Consider the following 19,945-nt stretch of genomic DNA (forward strand, 5'->3'; position numbering starts at 1 on the left):
TCATACTACACCATTTATGGATCACGGGGATCAAACACATCCTGAGTTTCAAACCCGAGTATTAGCTTATGCAGAGATGGATGAAAAAGAGGCATGTAGAGAAACATCGAGAGCCTAAATAAACATACTTTTTATATTTGATTTTAAATATGTTAAACTTTTTTTTTAAAGGAGTTCTTAATTGGCAATTATTTTTTGTACGATTATCCCGTCATTAAAATTATAATAAAACGCTATTATGCAGTTGTGTAATGATGGATAATTTAATAACATACATGCTGAGAATATTCAATGTAAATTATTAGAAAAATTTATTTAGAGAAATTTTTTATGGAATTTATATTTTATATAAATCATACTTTTTTATATTTATACTTGATGTTAAATAATTCTAAAAAAGCATTTTTTTTGGTCCAATTTTTTTTCGATTAAATTTTCCTTGCTGAGATTTTTTTCTGGACTTATTCTTAAATTAATATGAATTTAGCTAAAATTTAAAAGTTTATAAATTTATAATATTTCCAAATAAAATTTGTAAAATTAAAATTTTGTCAAAAATTAAATTTTCTATATTTTATTATTCTTATGACACTTTAAAGCTTTACAAAGCTTCTGGAAATGTTCAGCGTTACTACAATATCTACCGATGAAAATTTCTCATTTACTGTCAGTAGTTTTATCAGAAATTTCTGTTCTTTAAACTTACTAATAAAAGTTTCATTGCTGTTCAGAAATCAGTAACATATAATTTATCATAATCAGCAGATGGTTAATTTGAGTAATCGATTTGTTTGAATTGAATGACCAATTTCTTGAAATTTAATCAGAAAATACAAAAAAATGAAAATTGTAAAGCGTAAACATTAATTGAATAAATTTGAAATAATTTAAAAAATTATATTTTTTATATTTACAAATAAATATATTTGCTATTTAATTGATAATTTACTTAATTTACTAAAATTTCATCAAAGCATTATTATTTTGTTTCCATACTTAAGCCCATGTTTTAATCTAAAGTACAGGAATACTTTCATTATCAATTACAAATTATAAGATATTATAGTTAAGCTTCTTAATTTTGAAGAAGTAAGTTGTACAAAAATTCGAGTATATAAGAGGATTATAGTAAATGTATAGCAAATGAGTTAGATTGTAAATTTATTTTAAATAATGTATTTTTAGCGAGAACTGAATTTGTGGGAGTAATAACTATTGTTAATGAGAATCTTAAACTTTAGGGTAACATTCAGGGGTAAAACCCAGCAGTGGCTAGTAAGGATCAATCAGGTAGAAAATTTCAAGCCATTTAGTATGCTGGCATACTATTTATAGAATAAAAAAGACCCAGTTTAATTTTAATTTATTGTTTAAATCTGTTTTTAAGTACCTTAAAAGAAGACATATTATTTTCACTAAATGCTTGGGATCCCTAAGTATGTGTGCCATTTTATACCTGAATATTCATTTGAGCAATGAATTGTACTTGTACGATAGTTAAAAGGCTCTATAGTAATTTTTTCTTCCTATAGCAACCCATCCCTCCGATCATTTTTACCATAAATAGCAAGAAATTTTATCTTCATAAGCATCCGACAAGTACTCACTCAAGTGTAAGGTCGCAATTTCAAAAATAACTAAGTTTTACTTACATTGATTTTCATAACGCTCATCGTAAACTTTAAAAATTATTTTATTGTACCAAGACGCGCGTTTTTATTTTTTGGAAAAAAATCAACGTTTGAGTTCACAATTATTCATTTATAAACCTCAAAGTGATAGTTATTATTTCCAGTGAATTTCTTGATTTTTTTTAAACAACCGAACAAAAAATGTGCAAAAAAAATTATTCTAAATATTTATTAACCAAGAAATATCACTATTTGCATCCAAAACTAGAACACGCGATCCTGTCAAATGATTTGGTGAAAATAGAGCAAGTTCTTCGCGAAAAATCAATTTTGTTTAAAGGTCTTCAGTCTCTGGATTTGGCCATGTTCTTCAACAAAGTCAGCATCGTCGAACATTTATTAATGACCCGGGATATCAGCGTGGAAACAAAAGTGGAAAAAGTGATCTTTGATACTTACTACAAAGAAACGCAATGGCGAGGAGAATTTGGAAACCGCATCACGCTGTTAACTTTCGCTGTGCTTCATGGCAGAGTTGAGTTGGCAAAGATTTTGATCAATTTAGGAGCTGATGTGAAGATCAAAAGTCCGGACAACAGATCGTTATTGATGTGTGCTGTTGACAATCATTCCTTGGATATTATCAGCATGTTGGTGCCTAGGATGAGCAAAACGGAGATAAATCGTCGGGACGTTCGTGGTATCACTGCAATGCATTATCTTTTCAATCAAAACACGTGCCGGTGTCATCGTTCGCCGAGGATTAATCAAGTAAAGTTGGGCCAAAAAAGGGTCCAAATTTTAAAAACTCTTGTCGACGCCGGCGCGAATATTAATACGTTAATCGACGGTAATCCGGCCTCCCTACTGATTAACATGGCAGCGTATAAACACGAGTGTCATATGATTGAGTATTTATTACCGCGACAAGAAACACTGTCGATAGCAAGGCCTTTGTACTACGCAACGCTTCTAAATTCTGCTACGCATCCATTGAACTATTTGTGTCGCGCTAGAAAAAATGAATTTGTGATGATCATACGAGATGTGAATGTTAAATCTATTAATGCGGAAATTATGGGATATTCTGATCAATTCACCATTAGATTTATCCTTGAAAATATTAAACTGAGATTGTCATGTGCACTTCCGGTGAATTTTGAAGAATTAAAATTATTTGAAATTGTAAATGAAAAATATTTCACTTGTCTTGATGATTTATTTATGTATCGCTTTCCTATATTTGAAAGAAAATCAGAGCTGTTGAAGAATGACATTCTGAAGTATGAAAATAAAAAATCAACTGTTTATCAAGTTTTGATGAGATCTTGCTTGACGAAATTTGTTAAGTACGAAAGTTTTATCGAATCGTTTGAAAATTTTTATAAATGCATAATGAACAAATATAAAGAGGGATATTATGGAAAAGTTATTGTTATGATGTTAAAAGTGCGCGTGGATACAGAGTTACGTAGATTTCTTATCAATGAATGTATGAAAATTGCAATTAGTAAAAAATTCTTTTTTCATTATATTCCCGAAAAAATTATGCGTAAAATTGTTAATTATTTGGACAATTCTGATAAAAGAAAATTTATTGAAGCTTTTAGTGAGAAATCTAAAAAACGACTAACTTATTAATTTTTATTAAAATTATTGCTGTTACTAAATAGTTTATTTTTTGTATCTGTACATGTAAATTTAACAATTTTTCTTTTTAAATATAATATTATTTAAAAAATGTAATTTTTACATTTTTATACTTGTCAATTTTATCTACAATTATAATATAAATAATGTATTTTATTTTCTGACATTTGTATAATAAGTAATTGTATGTGACTGAGATAATACATCTTTTAGGAAGATGAAAAATTTTGTCAAGCAATAATTGAATATTTTATTATGTTAAAATAAATATGCATCTTTACATTACAAATATTTTGTTTATCTTTTCCCATTGATCCAATTTTTATAAGTTAAACATATTTCAATAATTATCAAATTTATTTACAGGTGAAAAATAAACTTTTAGCTGTAATTTCATAGTCCGTTTTTGCCATTGAAAATTATGCATTTATTTCCTTCGTAAATTAACTGATTGTTTTTTGGCTTTATTTTTAATGATTTCTGCACGGTAAGTAATACTTTACGAATATTTTTACTATACGACAATTTATATTATAAAAAAACGAATATAATCGATTAAAAAATTTTTTAACAACATTAATTTGACTTTTTAATCAATAAATTATGAAAAAAGTCACCAATAATAACTCTAATTGCCGGCAATAAATTTAGACACACGATTGATTTATGAGCGATAAATTTTTATGCATAGAATTCATTATCCTTCATGAATTTTTGAACGAAAAATTTTAAGTAAGAAAATTACATTAAGTACAAAGCAAAAGAGATGAGTTGTAAATTTAATTTCTTTAATGCGCTTTAGAGGAGAAGTGAATTTTGTGAGAATAATAACTACTGTCAGTAATGATTGGTAAAAACCCAGCAATTATCAATGAAAGTCCATCATTGTCAATAAAAGAACGACGAAGAAAACTCGGTAAATTTAATTTAGAAAAAAAAAAAAACATTATCCCTATTAGTACAAAGGAATGATAATCTTCAGATATTGTAAAGAGGGACGAATTGAATTTTGGTCTTTTCATGAACATTAGTTGTCGTCATTATCGCTAGCAATAAGCCTCGTGTACTGAATAACGCTTTGTATTTACGGAAAGTTAGTGACATTTGAATATGACTAGCGTTCAAAGACCTTTTATTTAGTTTATAATAATTGCTTGATAAATAATTCATTGATGTGTCAATAAGGGATCGAATAGACGGTGGTAGACTCCCTAAATCGTCTTTACATTAAATTGTCTGTGGGCAGTTTATGAAATTGCAAATAGTTAACTTAACACGTATTATTCAAACAGGCTCTCAGTTATGATAGTTTAATGTACCAATTAAAAGTGAATATTGATCTAATTTAATTTATAGTGTAATTCAAACTGATTCATAAAAAAAAAAAAAAAAAAAAAAAAACTTGCAATTAGTCAATTATAACTGCATAATTTTTAGTCCACAAAATACGAAAAAACTGCAAAAATGAATTTGCAAACTCATAAACAGGTAGATTTAAACAATAAAATAGAAATTGATGATTCGTCTAGTTCTTCAAATAGTGCAGCAGTACTTATCAAAGAAGACGCAAATTTAAGCAATGATTCTAAAAGTGAAGAAACAAATTCTTTTGAGCTGCCAAGTGCAGGAGAATTTCTCCAACCTGAATTAGATTCTAATGAATTGGCAAAAAAATACTACCAGAAAGGCTTTACTCCGTTGCATCGGGCATGTCTCGAATCGAATTTTACAATTGCGGAATTATTAATCACCCGCTACCAAGCTGATCCAGAAGCTGTTTTTGCCGATGGTTTTCAACCTATCCATTTTGCCATACTTGAAAACAGGGTTCCTTTCGAAACAAGTAGTACCTCAATAATAAAGTTGTTATTAGGCACATCGGTAAGCACGGAAACTCGAATAACCAAAACGATGTTTGAAAAGTATCATAAATCGAAGAATCCGCGCCAACAACCGGAGTGGCGGAACGACTATGGTGATAGTATAACATTGTTGACATTCGCTGTTCTTTACGACAAGTTTAATTTAATTGAAGTATTGATCAGAAAAGGTGCTAATTCAAGAATCACAGATTCTAACGGTAAGACATTATTGATGACTGCCGTGGATTTTCGGTTTAAAGACGTGGTTAAAAATTTAATAGCTACTTTTAGATCTGAAGAGATAAATTGTGTTGATAATGACGGTTTTACTGCTTTGCATTATCTCTTCAAACGAGAAACAAAGAAAAACAGAGAGTTAGTCGAACCCGAAGAAATATTTGATGATTCAAAGGATCAAATTCTAAAACTCCTCGTCAAAGAAGGTGCTGATATTTGTATATTGATTCGAGGAGATCCCGCGACTCTTTTAATAAATATTGTCGCTTATCTTCATGAGTACAAAATGTTGAAGTATTTATTGCCGAGACAACGATATTTGTCGATAGCTAAGCCGTTATTTTATGCTTTACTTCCGAATGATGTGAATTATCCATCAAAGTATCTGGGTCTTTCTAAACGAAATAATTTTAAAAGATATTTTCCTGACATTTTTGAAATTATTGTTAGAGATATCAAGCTTAGACTTGCCTTTGGATGGCCGGTTAATCTTGAAGAAGTTCAGAGAATTAATGACGCTAAATTAATTTATCGACACCATGATCAAATTCCAAACATAGTGGCTCATAGTAAAATTGACTGCGATATAGATTACTCTGGTATTTCCTCTGGCAAAATAAATATTTTTCATTATTTATCGAAAAGTCTTGATCAGTTACAAAATTTAGCAAGAGACGAAGAGATTTTTATAGCTCTCAAGGAGTTCGAGGACACTTTTAATTACGAAACACAAATGATGGCTACTATCCTGAAGGAGCGCTTGAGCCAAGCATTACGCAAGGATCTTCTAGCAAATGAGTTTAAAAAACTCGCGTTTTTCAACGAAACTATGTTCTTTTATATTCCGTTCGACTGTACGCTAGAAATAGCCAATTATTTGAGCCTGAAGGACTTACAAAGTTTTATTTGTGCTTATCAGACTGAAGATCAAAATATAAAACAAGGGCAGTCAAGAAAAACAATTAAACGGAATCAATCTGTCACGACCGAAATTTTTAAAACTAAAAACTCTAATTTTAACAATAAGAAAATTAATCCTCTGATGGAAAATTCTAGCCAATTAGATCTATCGGCGCCGTCTTGGGGGGCGTTTGCGACGAATACTGGATTACAAAGTGGAAAAAAAAAACAACAGTTCTACAATCTTTGGAATTAAAAATAATGTTTAGCTTATATTTAAACGATCAACCATTTAGTGTCTGAGATTTTAAAGTCATACAAAAATTCTGATAAAAATCTTACTAAAAATAATCCAGATGATATATTTTTAAATTCGAATTAATGAGCGATGTATATATGTATAATTGAAAAATATGCAATAAATAATAGCTGAGATTCAACTTTTTTACTATTATTATAGCCCTAACATACATTTAGTATAAATAAATAACAGAATAAAAATTTTGTTGGAGAATTTGATATATACTTGTATTATAAAGTATGAATGTTGTATGAAATAAAAAATTATTTGAAAAATACATTTGCCATTTCACAGTTTGCTTTCACACTCGCTGCTTGTGACAATTTGTACCTGGTAGTTTTCTCTCCCCTCCTTTTGGGTCTACACCGACGCATCCTTGCTCAAAATAACATCGGAAATGAGACGGCGTTGCTAGATGTTTGGACGTCGAGAGAGATTGTAGAATTTGGGTTTGGGTTTACTGAAACTTAGTTGGTAATGGTCAGTGCATAGGCTGGTTACTTCAGAGAGTAACGTCTGACTTTAGTGTGTACTTAGAAATAAAAACTGTTAATATAAATGAAAATTATTTCTTGATTCAATTTCGTTTTACATAAAAATTGGAATAAATTTATCATTTGGTTTTTAAGAGAGAAATTTGGAAGTCATTGGTTACAAGTAAGTTGTTTTTTTATGGAAAATATTCAGTCAAATATCGCGTCCCTCATAGTAAGAAGGAATATATATATATATAAATATACAATACATATATACTTTGTGTCCCATCTGTGCTTTACTAGACCAAAACATCTTCAAGTTCATCAAATACTAGAAATATAAGTACAGTAAAAAAATAAAATTTTTAAAAATAACAAACAAGCTTTGTATTAATTCAAAAAAATAATTTTTTTATTCCTGAAAAATTTTATTAGTTAAAAATTAATCAAGAATAAAAATATTTATATTTATTCATGATTTTGAAAGTTTTTGAATCAATTAATTTATTTTAACTAAAATTTTTCTTAGATCTACATTTTTGATTAAAAAAACTGTAACACTAAAAATCCAAAAATAATTGATCATGATTTTCAGATCCCAGTAAAAATGTTCCACAACTTAAAAATGAATCCTTTGCATCATTCTTTTGACATAAACAAAGAATTGCAAACCGCAATAGTATCCAACGACTTAGCCAGAGTAGAGCAACTTGTTCGATACGGCGCAAATGTAAACTTCCGTACCTCGGAGGGACAGCCAGTCCTGCACCTGGCGATCAACATCGACGCCTACTCCATAGCAGAGAGTCTTCTAAAATTCGGCGCAAATCCTCATGCAGTGTCAATGAAACCAAGCCGCGAAGGCTACACCCCGTTGCATTTTGCATGCCTGAAAGATCACCAGGAGCTCATGGAATCCTTGATCACGACCTACCGGGCTGATCCACAAGCTATTGCTGCTGATGGTACTCAACCGATACACTTCGTTCTACTCAATGACAACAGTGATATCATAAAGCTGCTGTTACAAAGGTCAGTGAGTTCAGAAACTCGAATAAATAAGCTAGTCTTTGATAAATTCTACCGAGAGAGCAGCATAAGTTACTGGCGCGGCGACTTCAGTGATGATGTATCATTGTTAACATTTGCTGTTCTTTACGACAAATATAAATGTATTCCATCATTGTTAGAACACGGCGCGAATATGAGAGTCAAAAATGTTAAGAATCAAACGCTATTGATGAATGCAGCCTTTCATCGGCATTTAGTTACCGCGAGGTATCTAGTCGCAAAATTGAGTAGAGCGGAAATAAATTACGTTGACAATGATGGCTTCACCGCGCTGCACCATCTTTTCATCCAAGAAATTCGTCACTATCGACGAAACCAACCCAAAGGAGAACAATCACGTGGAGCTTATTTCAGATTTGAAATAGTCGAGCTGCTCGTGAACTTCGGCGCCAATATCAACGCCTTGATCCGCGGAGACCCTTCGACTCTTCTGGTCAATATGGTTGCTTATCTTCGAGATTACCAGCTGCTAGATTTTTTGCTGCCGAGGCAAAAATTTCTGCCAATTTTTCAACCAATCTTTTACGCCATGATGCCTAGCAATGAGGAATATCCATCGAACTACCTGCCCCTGGTCAGAAACGACGACTCAATGTGGTACGCCTCCTACACCATGATTGACACCATCATCAAAGACATAAAGCTGAGGATTGCTATGGGATATCAAGTCGGTTCTGAAGAAGTCGCCAGGCTGAACAACGTTAATTTGAAGTACTTGCAAAACAACGAGTATCATCAAACTGTTGAGCAGTTGAAGCACAGAACTCTGAAGTTTAATAATAAGACGATGTCTGTTTTTGAAATTTTGTCAAAAAAAAAAAGTGAGTTAGAAGAATTGGCCGTTGACAAATATTTCCTTCATGCACTTGATAATTATCATAGAAAAGCGCTCTATGATGAAGAAAAGATTGTGACCATGATCAAGGTACATATTGATCATCTATCGCGAGAACCTCTTTTGAAGAAAGTTAGAAAACTTTCGTTCTTTCCAAATACTTTGTTTCATAATATTCCCTTAATATGTGTTCTGGAAATAGCAAAATATTTAGATATTTATGATTTGAGGAATTTTGTAAATTCTTATTGTCACTTTTATTGTTAGTTTTTTACGAAAATTATTTTTAATTTTAAAGAATTCTTTTATTTAGTTTTTAAGTTTTAGTTAGGTTGATAATTTATAATTTAATTAATATTGGGTTGATAATTATATTGTTAGGAATTTACTTGTAAAATATTTTGTATTTATATTTATTGTATTAAAGAAATGTTGGTTTGTCGTAATTTTTTTTTTTTTTTAAATAAATTCTTTTTATGTATGTATATTATGAAAAAAATAAAAAAAAATTTTCAATTGTAAAAAACTTGAAAAACACATTTGAATCTAGCAACTTTTGTGGCGCCAAAAATATATGACTACTGCGCATGCGCAATAAATATCACAAACATGGCGACACAGGTCTGGTCATATTTAAAGCATTGTATAATACTGAAGTTAGCAGTCAGCTGTTACTTTAAAAATTTTTTTTAATAAATTAATTGCAATCTAAAAATTTTTATTAATTTTTACATGTAAAACTTTTTAATTTAATTTTTTTTACAATAATTGTCATAGCATTATTGTAATATAATCGTGCGCATGCGTGAAAATTGGTAAAAATGACTATTTTCCCTTTCGTGCCTTCGGGTGAAAATTCAAGGTCAAAAACCGGCCTTGTAAACACCGTGATAACGTGAGCACAGCATCATTTCATCAACAATACCATCATCACCTAAAAATATTCCAATCATTACTATCAATAATATCACTAAAAAATTAAAGTATATTAAATTTAAAAAGTTAACTATTTAACAAGAAATCAATAACGAATAATAAGTACTTTTAATGAAATTGCATCGTATAATACAAATGTAACCACGAACTATAACCTCTTGTTTTTAAAAGGCTTTAAAATAAGATAATATATATTTTATTAACTCTCAATGACGTCTAAATTAAAATTCATTGTTCCTGGTAAGTCATAGATACATATTTTAAATTTTATACCACTTGTATGTTTTTAATAACACAATTAAATGTGACAAATAATTTTTATTACTTATAACATTATTATTATTATTATTATTATTATTATTATTTATTGTTTGAAGACCATGAAGTCGTAGCTCCTTGCGGCCTTCCAAAATATATAACATTGAATGTTAAATTAACAAAATTAGTGTATTACAAATATTATTAATACATTTATATACATATAATGCATACATCAATAACATACTTATAACATAAAAATACTATTATAAATCATAAAAAAAAAATTACTGATAATGTGTACACAGGTGATAGTTCATGGCACGAAGACAAACCCGACATTGATGAACATTCGTCAACTCAGTTTATTTATAATGCAAACCATTCACTGGCATTAGATTTGCAACGTAAACGCTTGCCAATATTTAAAAATCGATCTCACATTATATACTTATTAGAAAATTATCAAACGTTGGTCCTGATTGGAGAAACTGGTTGTGGAAAAAGCACTCAATTACCTCAGGTAATTATAAATTATTCATTTTTAAAAACAAGTTTATTTTACTAGTTATAAAAATGTTTAAAACAACAAAAAAAAAATACAAGTAAAAACTTTAAAAGATTAAACTTTACACTGATTATTTTTAGAAAATTATTCATTAAAATTTAATTGCAGACACTGATAGAAACAATCTTTTGAAACATACCTCTATATTTTGAATCAGTTACACGTACATTTTCATTTATAATTAATGACTAAGTATTGATGAGTGCACGACACGTATGTGATGTCAATTGATGATAAGAATGTGAGATAAGATAAAACAAAACACATCGAGAATAAAGCTAATAAAAAATATATATATATATATATATATATATATATATATATATATATATATATATATATATATATATATATATATAAAATAAAACCTGTTCCCAAGAATCTCACACATCACATTGCCTTCCGAACAGTAAACATATTTAAGTTTAAAATGATAACTTACACGGTGGAAAAACGACTGCTATTGTCATTTTTTATGGCGTACATATTTTTTTGTATTGCAATGGATCTACGGTTGTATTATCGTGTGCAACATTACTCAATACGGCCTACAAAGGATGAACCGAAGTATGAGTCAACAGTACCTTGTGATTTAAATCCATTTTGTGCAGTGACAGTAAAAGGTTTGATGCTGGACTACCTTAATTTTTATGTACTTGGACCGCTGGCAGCTTTTGCGGATAGAATATTTTTACTAAGTAAAATGGAATGGCTATCACCGAATTACATAAGTTTTTTTCATGTATTTATAGCCGGCTTGGCTGGTAAATTAATATCTAATAAATCATTATCCCAACGTAGAATTGGCGTGATAGTATTTCAAGTCCGTTCATGGCTGGATGACGTTGATGGACTGGTTGCGAGAAAGCGTAAAAATATTAGCGGTGAACATTCAGATGTTGGAAGCTCTGGATATTATGTCGACGCTATTTGTGACTCACTTGGGACTGTTGCCCTAATTATTGGAATATATTACTACCTCAAATCTAACTTAGCCGCTCGAGGACATGGTGAATATGTTAGATTACAACCATTTGTTACTTCTATTGAAAACGCTCCTGTTGGCTCTTGTATTGTTGATAAGAAGAAAATACGCTTCAACAGTGTTGTACCAACGATATTATTATTTACTGGTACATTAATTGCATCGAGCTTGGCGTGGAATCGCTACATTGATCTGTACCAAAATTTATTGGAAGGGGATTACCAAGTATCGGCAGCTCTTTCCGAAAACGTTTTTTATCACAAACAATCGGATGTTATACGTAGCAGCTTTTTTTTGTTTATAACAACTGCGTGGAAACTTATTAATCCTCACGCTCTAACCGATTATATTTTAGTTTCTATACTTATTGATAAACTATGGGGGTACCTCCATTCCGCCTGTTGGATGACTTATATTGTTATATTTTGTTTTGTTTATCTGTCTGATTTTCATTATATGCAAAACTATAAATATATTTGGGATATCGGGTCTTCATTAGCTGTTTCTAGTGAAACGATTAGCAATAATACTTTATTATGATTAAAATTTAATTACTCATCAGTAATAATTAGTAGATTCTATGACTTTAGTTTTATAGATCGCGTTCCAGATACCATAAGGGCGTATAAAAAAATTTTTTTCGGGAATCAACGTATTTTTGTATGAAACGTGAAGAAATGCAAAAAAAAATTTTGCTCCAAACTAAAAATTTTTTTGGACTTAGAAAAAAAAAATAGGATTTTTATTATACGCCCTTATGGCATCAGTAACGCGATATTTTATTTTTTTTTACTTTGTGTATCATTTGATTGATAAAAAAATTTTTTAAACACTACTCGTTAAATTTTATAACAAATATACATCGCTTAAATATTTAAATTCGATATTCTTTGAAAAATTTTTTATTAAAAATTACTATCCAATATTTAGTGTGCTGTTGCGGTTTTACATCAATCATAAATTTTTAAAGTTGAAGTAATTATAAGAATACATTGATTTTTTTATTAATTTATAGTTGAAGACAAAAATGCTCAATTGTTACGGAGATTTATTTTTATATAAAAATAAAATTTACACAGTTCAGTTTTTTCTTTTAAATTTCTTCAACTTTTTTAGAACATTTTTTATAAACTTTTTTTAATCTAGAAATTTTTAATTATCAAAAATGTTATATTGCTTCCTTCAATAAAAATTCTTATTATTTTTTTACTAATAAAAAAATTTTTCTCCTAAAGTTTACTGCTTAAGTGTTACTTAAAATTATTATTCATGATAAGTAAAGATAATTTTGAATTACATAATTATAAATTTTATTAGTAAGATGATAAATTAATCTATCGATATCACACTTATTTAACTTAAGAAAAAAAATAAAAATGCTTACGTGTTAAATTTATTGACAAATTATACTCATATTCTTAACATTGTCATGAATATTTAATAATTAGTATAAGTGTAAATATAAATTAAAAATGTACAATAATATTTTTAAAACATGACTTAAACAATAAAAAATTCTGCCTTGTCTAAAAATAAAATAAAAATAAAAATAATAATAAAAATAAAATAAAAAAAAAACAGATTGCGAATTTTAATCTTTTAAAAGTTTTACAAAATAACAAGATACATTCAATTAATTTGAATGTATGAATATTTAAGCATAGTACTTAAGATTGATTGTAATTTTTAAAAACTTCACAGATCTCATATATTGCTTTTTTTCTCAAGAGAATTTAAAAATATTTTTTAAACTATAATTTTATACTAAAGCCAAACTTATGTAAGCTTTGCGCATCTATTTATGAAATAAATTTGTATATTAATATTTTATTTTCACTGTCAAATATTACTTATAATCTTCCTGTTAATTTTAATTAAAAAAGTAATTTTTTATTTTTTAATCTTTTGTTAAACAGTATTTAGTAGAAGCAGGATGGTGTACAGATGGAAAAGTTATTTGTATAACAGAGCCAAGAAGAGTTGCAGCTACTTCTTTGGCCAATCGAGTTGCGGATGAACGTGGTTGTATTCTTGGTACAGAAGTCGGCTATTCAATAAGATTTGATGATTGTACTGATGAAACTACTAAAATTAAGGTAATGATTATTTATTTTTAACTTTTATTATTTTATAACACATCAAAACGATAATCTGACCTACAATAGATGAAACATTAAAAATTATGACATATATGTCAATTATAAGTGATTGAAGCTTTAATGTATTTTTAATTGTTTCACCTGAAAAAAATCCATTCATAAAAAAATTACTTTATTACTAGCACTTAACTATTTTTATTACTTAACTTAACTAATTGATTCTATTAATTTATTAAACTACGTGATAACTGGACCAAGCAACAGAATCTCCAGTCTGGAGAACTCCCTGCATGACTGTAAACTTTTTTGCGAGCTCCTTCCAGGCTTTCCGCTCTAATTTTAAGAAACATATTTTGCAATATTATTAATAACACTGTTAATTTTTTTTTTTTTTAATTATTTAATTTTTTCTACACGGAAAGAATAAGACGACACTGGATATCATCCCAGATTATACTCAATGATATCTGTGATGAAAAAAAAATTTCAGATAGTAGCTAGTATAATCCATATTATACTGAGTGATATCTGGATTATACTCATTATAATGCCAATTGACGTTCAAAAGAACAAATAAATAAATAAATTAATTAATTTATTTATTTCAGTACATGACAGAAGGAATTTTGCTGAGAGAAATGATGAGCGACCCTTTACTTACCAATTACTGCATTATAATTTTGGACGAAGTACACGAGCGTACTTTATTAACAGATATAATTATGGGCTTACTCAAAAAAATAATACGCGTAAGTAAATTCGTTTTCAAAATTTTATAAATAATTTAAGGACAAATATTAAAATTAAGAATTTTAATTAGAGCTTTAACTTAATTTAATAAAATTAATTTTTATTTTTTAGAAACGCAAGGACTTGAAAGTAATTGTTTCTTCTGCTACTGTCGATGCAGAAGAATTACGAGATTATTTTAATATAAGCACATCAAAAGATCCTAAAGACAGTACATCAACTATTTTAAGTGTTGAGGGCCGTTTATATCCTGTAGATATATTTTACGTTAAAGGTAATTTTTTTCAAAATTAATATAAAAATATTTTTTTTTCGCTTATTAATTGTTTATTAATTATTTTCTAAATTAAATAGAACCAGTACCTGATTATGTGAAAGCAGTAGTTGATACTGCATTAAAAATTCACTCAAATGAAGAACCTGGTGATATTTTAGCTTTTCTCACTGGTATGGATGAAGTAGATCGTGCTGTTTCTCTTCTTAAAGAACACGCAGAACTTATCAAAGAAGGAAAACGTAAGTTACTACTTAAAAAAAATTTTTTTTTATTTATCTAGGCTTAATTAAAATTTTTATCAACAGAAAAATTAATGCCACTGCCAATGTATGGATCTCTGCCCAATAACGACCAATTAAAAGTATTTTGGAAAGCTCCGAATAATACCCGTAAAGTTGTAATCGCTACTAATATTGCAGAAACATCAATCACGATTCCCAACATTGTCTACAGTAAGAATTATGCTTAAAAAATTTTTTTCAATATTCTCCACATTTTTTTTTCTATATTTAAAAAATACTCTTTGTATATTTTAGTAATAGATAGTGGTTTTGCTAAAATACCGTGGTTTGATGTTGACACCCATACAAACAGCCTGATAGTCGCTCCAGTATCCAAAGCCTCTGCTGATCAGCGGGCGGGTCGTGCCGGTCGCGTTCAATCTGGAAAAGCGTATAGGTAATTATTAATTATTAAGAGAATACGAAAAATTTTTGAAGATATAAGCTCATCCCGATGTTACACTCATCGAGACCTTTCATTTGAGTACCCACATCAATTTTTTATATATTTTATATATATTATATATATATATGTATATATAAAAAAATATATCAAAAATGCATGTGGGTACTCAAAGGTCTTAATGAGTATAACATCCGGATGAGCTTATATTTTTAAAAGCGTCAATAGTAAAAAAAGTACAGTGCAAATTTAACAAAAGTCATTATTTAATTAGTAATTAATTTAATTATATATTTATGGGCTACAATAATAATAATAATAATTGTACAATTTTTTTTTTTTTATTTAGACTGTACACAGAGAATGCATACGATGAATTTATTGAATCAAACCCTCCACAAATGCAACGCTCAGATTTAGCACCAGCGATTCTGCAACTCAAAGCACTGGGAATTGACAATGTTTTAAGGTTCAATTTTCCGAGTGTACCGCCGAGTAAAAGCTTAGTTGCTGGATTGGAATTACTTTACGCTCTAGGTGCTATTGATAAGGATGGTAGTTTAACGAAACCATTGGGGTTGACTATGGCAGAAATGCCGCTAGAGCCAGTGTTTGCTAAATGCTTGTATGCTTCAGGTAAAAAATTATTACACCTTCTATCAATCGAATAAATATTATTTGTTGTATAAAAAGTAAAGAACCAATTGATTTTTTTATTGCAGGAGAAATGGGGTGCTCTGATGAAATATCAACAATCCTTTCAATGTTTCAAGTACAAAATATACTAATAAGACCGTCTAGTGGTCAAGCATCTATAAGAGCACGCATCGCTCACCGTAAATTTGAAGTTGAAGAAGGTGATCTTATCACATTGTTAAATATTTATACCGCTTATGAGAAGAATAAATCAGCAAGCTGGTGTCAAAAATATTTTTTAAATTTCAAAGGACTGAAACGCGCCACAGAAATAAGATCAAAAATGCGCATTATGATGAAGAATTTAAATATAGCACTTAGATCGAGTAATGGTAATGTAAATTTTATTATTTTATTTTTTTATCGCGTCTTTAAAGATGACTAAAATTAAAATATTATTTACTGATTATTTATAGGTGATTTACAATTAATACTTCGATGTCTTACCGCTGGTTTATTTCCCAATGCCGCATTTTTACATTACACGGGTGTTTATAAAACAGTTCGAGGTGACAGAGATTTATACATACATCCTAATAGTTGTTTATACACAGTTCAACAACCCCAATGGTATAAATTATTTTATTATTTTTTTTTTTTTTTTTAGTATTTAATTAGTATTTTAATTAGCATATTTAGTATTTTTTTTAGTACTTAATATTAGTATTTAAACTCAAAATTAATTTTATAAAATTAAGAACTTAATAATTAAAGAATTTTTTTTTTCTAGGGTACTATTTTGTGAGATATTACAAACCACAAAATTATATATGAGAGAATTGACTGTAATTAAATCTGAGTGGCTATTAGAATTAGCTCCGCATTTTTACGAAAGAACTGCTTTGAATTCTGTATAAAATCTTTATTTTATAAAATTGTAAAAATTTATTTTGTAATAAAAATTGTAGTTATTAAGTATTTTAAGAATATCAGAGATTTTATTTGTGGTATCTGTAAATGGTGTAAATTATTTTAGTTTACGTTGCAGAAATAATGTTTGATATTCATTAAATGACACAAATTAACAACGGATACTTCAAAATTATTTAATTTTTCTTAAAAAATAAACTAGAATAAAAAAATTGTTTATAAAAAATTGCATTTATAATTTTTTAGAGCTTTTTAAATGGAAATAAATTTAACAAACATTTGACAATTTTTAGAATTTTTTCTTATTGAAAAATTTGTAACAAAAAAATTTTTAAAGAATTTTAGATGTAGAAAATTTGAAAAACAATATGTGCAATTTTTTAAAAATAATTTTTCAGAACAAATTTATCTTAAAATTACTTTTAACTTTAATATCACGAAATTAGAAAACTTTTAACAATTGAAAAAAAAATTTTTTAATTAGATGAAAGTTAAAAAGTATTTTTAAAAAATTAATTAACTACATCTGAAATTATTTCTTTTAATTTTAATGACACTGAAGTTGACAGATATAAAAATTTTTTATAAATATTTACAGCAATTAAATTATTATAAAAAAAAAAATTAAATTAAAAAGTTTCACGTGTAAAAATTAACAAAAATTACAAGTGAAAATTTTTAGAAGAATTTTTTTATTATAATTGATTTATTAAAAAAATTTTTTTAATTAACAGCTGACTGCTAACTTCAGTATAATTAATTTTATTGTAACAATTTTTTCAACAAAAATAATGATAAAAATTTTCAAATTTCCGCTAATTTAATAATACTAAAAAATTATCAATTAATATTTTATTTCCAATTATTTAATTAATATAAAAATTTTTTTTACAATTACCAACTAAACGAAAAAATTTTTTTAAAGTTTGTAAATGTCCAAAACTAGTTTTAGAAACCACGTTCAAGCCTAAGAGACTAAGAGTGAGACAGAAGATCGTGTGAGTGCTAGGAAGTTAAAAAAAGAAATTTGATTGTCCGCGTTGAAAATTAAATTTCCAAATATGGCTAGTGATAAAAAACCCGGAAAATCATTGCCAAAAAGCTCAAAAAGTAATGAAGAAATTCTTGCTGGATTTCAAACCCTTCGCAATGATCAAAGAATGATGGCTACTAAATTATCCGAAATGGAAATGGAATTAAATGAACACAAGTATGAAAACAGTAACCTAACCTCTTATTTTATTTTATTTATTCTAAAAAATTTCATTATTATGCGTAATTTTTATTTTGTTTTAATTGTTGTCTGATTAAGAATTATATTAAGAAGTGTTTTAATTTTCAGGATTGTCATTGATACATTGAAGAATGTTGACCCCAAAAGAAAGTGTTATAGGATGGTTGGTGGAATTTTATGCGAGCAAGTTGTCGGAGAAGTATTACCTGGGCTTGTTACTAATAAAGAAAGGGTAATTTTATTGATCAATTATTTTATAATTTAATTAGACTTTTTTTTTTATTTAAATCAAAGCAGTTTTCGTTGAAAAAAATTTTTTTTTTTTTTTTTTTTTTTTTTATTGAAATTTGACATTTGATTTACACAAAAAGTAATAAAATTTTTGTTTAAAAAATTTATCTATTGTCACTCAAAATAATCTTAAATAATAAATAACTCATTTATTATTTTTAACGTTGTAATAAATAAATTATGAAAAAAAAATTAACGCGTATAGATTTTAAAAAATTAAAAATGCAATTTTTTTAAAATAATTTTTCTGCACAAATTTGTTTGTTAAAAGAATTAAAAATGATCAAATTATTGCTAAATTTAAAGTCATGTTATTATTAATGTTTTGTTGTGTTACAGTTGATTAAAGTCATTGAGACGCTGAATGAACAGTTGGAGAAAAAAGGTAAAGAGATAAACGACTACAAAGAGAAAAATAATATAAGGATACGAGGATTAGATGAACTACAACAAACAGAAGAAGAATCTAAAGAGCCTAAAAGAAATGCCCTTGTAGTTAATCCTATTGAAACTTAATTAAATTTATATAATTTTTTAAATTCTTTCATCATTTAATCCATTTGTATTTTTAAACATCTGCCAGGTTATTAATTTCAAACTAAGTCTGATTAATTTTTCAATTCTCAGTTCATAACTTTTCATATTAATATACATCATATTGATTTTACTGTAAAAAGACAAAAGCAATAAAATTAATTTAATGTTTTAGTTCATTTAGTCATTTTTTTTTTTTTTTTTTTTTTTTTTTTTTTTTTTCAGTAGACAAGTTAAATATTTTTTATTACTGCTTTGAAACATTTAGATTGCAAATAAATTATCTGTATAATGAAAACAATAAATTTTTAATACATTAAATTTATCTGGTATTATTGCAGATTATTTATATCTTATTTTAAAATGTAATTAAAATAATTTATTATTTAATATTTCTTGCTAAATATTTTACTATATAAAATGAAATTGAAAATTTTTAACATAAAAAATTGAGTGATAAACTATTACTGGGTATAGAAATAATTATTTGCACTTATTTAAACTTTGTTTAATTTTTTTTTAATTATAAATTTCAAATTTGCTTACTAAATTTTATTTATAATAATTAATAACTTAATTTTTATAAAAATCTAAAAAATTTTAAGATCTCTGTTGATTTCAGTCTTAATTTTTTATTCGCGCCTACTTTATTTCTAAATTCAAATTTGCCGCCAAATAGTTGTCAAAAAAAGAGCTGTTTCTATTGGACAAAAATAAATTGCCCAGAAAAACGAATCGAATTTTCATTGGTTATTTCTCCAGAGACTAAAATCAGCTGACCAATAGAATAATATTTTATT

At 27.6% G+C, this 19,945-nt stretch overlaps 4 protein-coding genes and 1 long non-coding RNA gene across 6 annotated transcripts; 4 read left to right on the plus strand and 1 right to left on the minus strand.

Moving 5' to 3' along the window:
* The first annotated feature begins 6,853 nt into the window (after positions 1–6,853).
* Positions 6,854–9,849, plus strand: LOC141526884 (uncharacterized). The gene is made up of 2 exons (XM_074242020.1): positions 6,854–7,238; positions 7,653–9,849. Exon 2 carries the CDS (start codon positions 7,665–7,667, stop codon positions 9,228–9,230), a length of 1,566 nt encoding a protein of 521 aa, XP_074098121.1. The 5' UTR covers positions 6,854–7,238; positions 7,653–7,664; the 3' UTR covers positions 9,231–9,849.
* Positions 9,679–10,587, minus strand: LOC141526886 (uncharacterized). Its single transcript, XR_012479092.1, has 2 exons — positions 10,449–10,587; positions 9,679–9,897 (listed from the first exon to the last, which is right to left on the minus strand). It is a non-coding gene; the product is annotated as an uncharacterized LOC141526886 (long non-coding RNA).
* LOC141526882 (putative ATP-dependent RNA helicase DHX35) lies at positions 9,872–17,152 on the plus strand. 2 transcript variants are annotated; one of them, XM_074242018.1, is made up of 12 exons: positions 9,872–10,139; positions 10,466–10,680; positions 13,627–13,806; positions 14,418–14,558; positions 14,671–14,833; positions 14,914–15,075; positions 15,142–15,288; positions 15,373–15,514; positions 15,870–16,156; positions 16,243–16,548; positions 16,633–16,786; positions 16,947–17,152. In XM_074242018.1, the coding sequence occupies exons 1-12, from the start codon at positions 10,109–10,111 to the stop codon at positions 17,071–17,073; spliced, it is 2,055 nt and encodes a 684-aa protein (XP_074098119.1). In that variant the 5' UTR covers positions 9,872–10,108; the 3' UTR covers positions 17,074–17,152. The 2 variants fall into 2 exon arrangements, with proteins under 2 accessions (XP_074098119.1, XP_074098120.1); XM_074242019.1 differs by lacking the exons at positions 9,872–10,139; positions 10,466–10,680 and adding an exon at positions 11,605–11,735.
* LOC141526885 (ceramide phosphoethanolamine synthase-like) lies at positions 10,954–12,946 on the plus strand. Its single transcript, XM_074242021.1, has 2 exons — positions 10,954–10,966; positions 11,136–12,946. The coding sequence occupies exon 2, from the start codon at positions 11,156–11,158 to the stop codon at positions 12,248–12,250; it is 1,095 nt and encodes a 364-aa protein (XP_074098122.1). The 5' UTR covers positions 10,954–10,966; positions 11,136–11,155; the 3' UTR covers positions 12,251–12,946.
* A 913-nt stretch (positions 17,153–18,065) lies between the features above and the next one.
* Pfdn2 (prefoldin 2) lies at positions 18,066–19,324 on the plus strand. The gene is made up of 3 exons (XM_074242423.1): positions 18,066–18,296; positions 18,429–18,552; positions 18,951–19,324. Exons 1-3 carry the CDS (start codon positions 18,148–18,150, stop codon positions 19,125–19,127), a joined length of 450 nt encoding a protein of 149 aa, XP_074098524.1. The 5' UTR covers positions 18,066–18,147; the 3' UTR covers positions 19,128–19,324.
* Positions 19,325–19,945: the final 621 nt, after the last annotated feature.

This window comes from Cotesia typhae, unplaced genomic scaffold (genome assembly GCF_013202065.1).
Source record: "Cotesia typhae breed Kobodo isofemale line unplaced genomic scaffold, CoteBio_Ctyphae contig_4, whole genome shotgun sequence".
Taxonomy (NCBI): domain Eukaryota; kingdom Metazoa; phylum Arthropoda; class Insecta; order Hymenoptera; family Braconidae; genus Cotesia; species Cotesia typhae.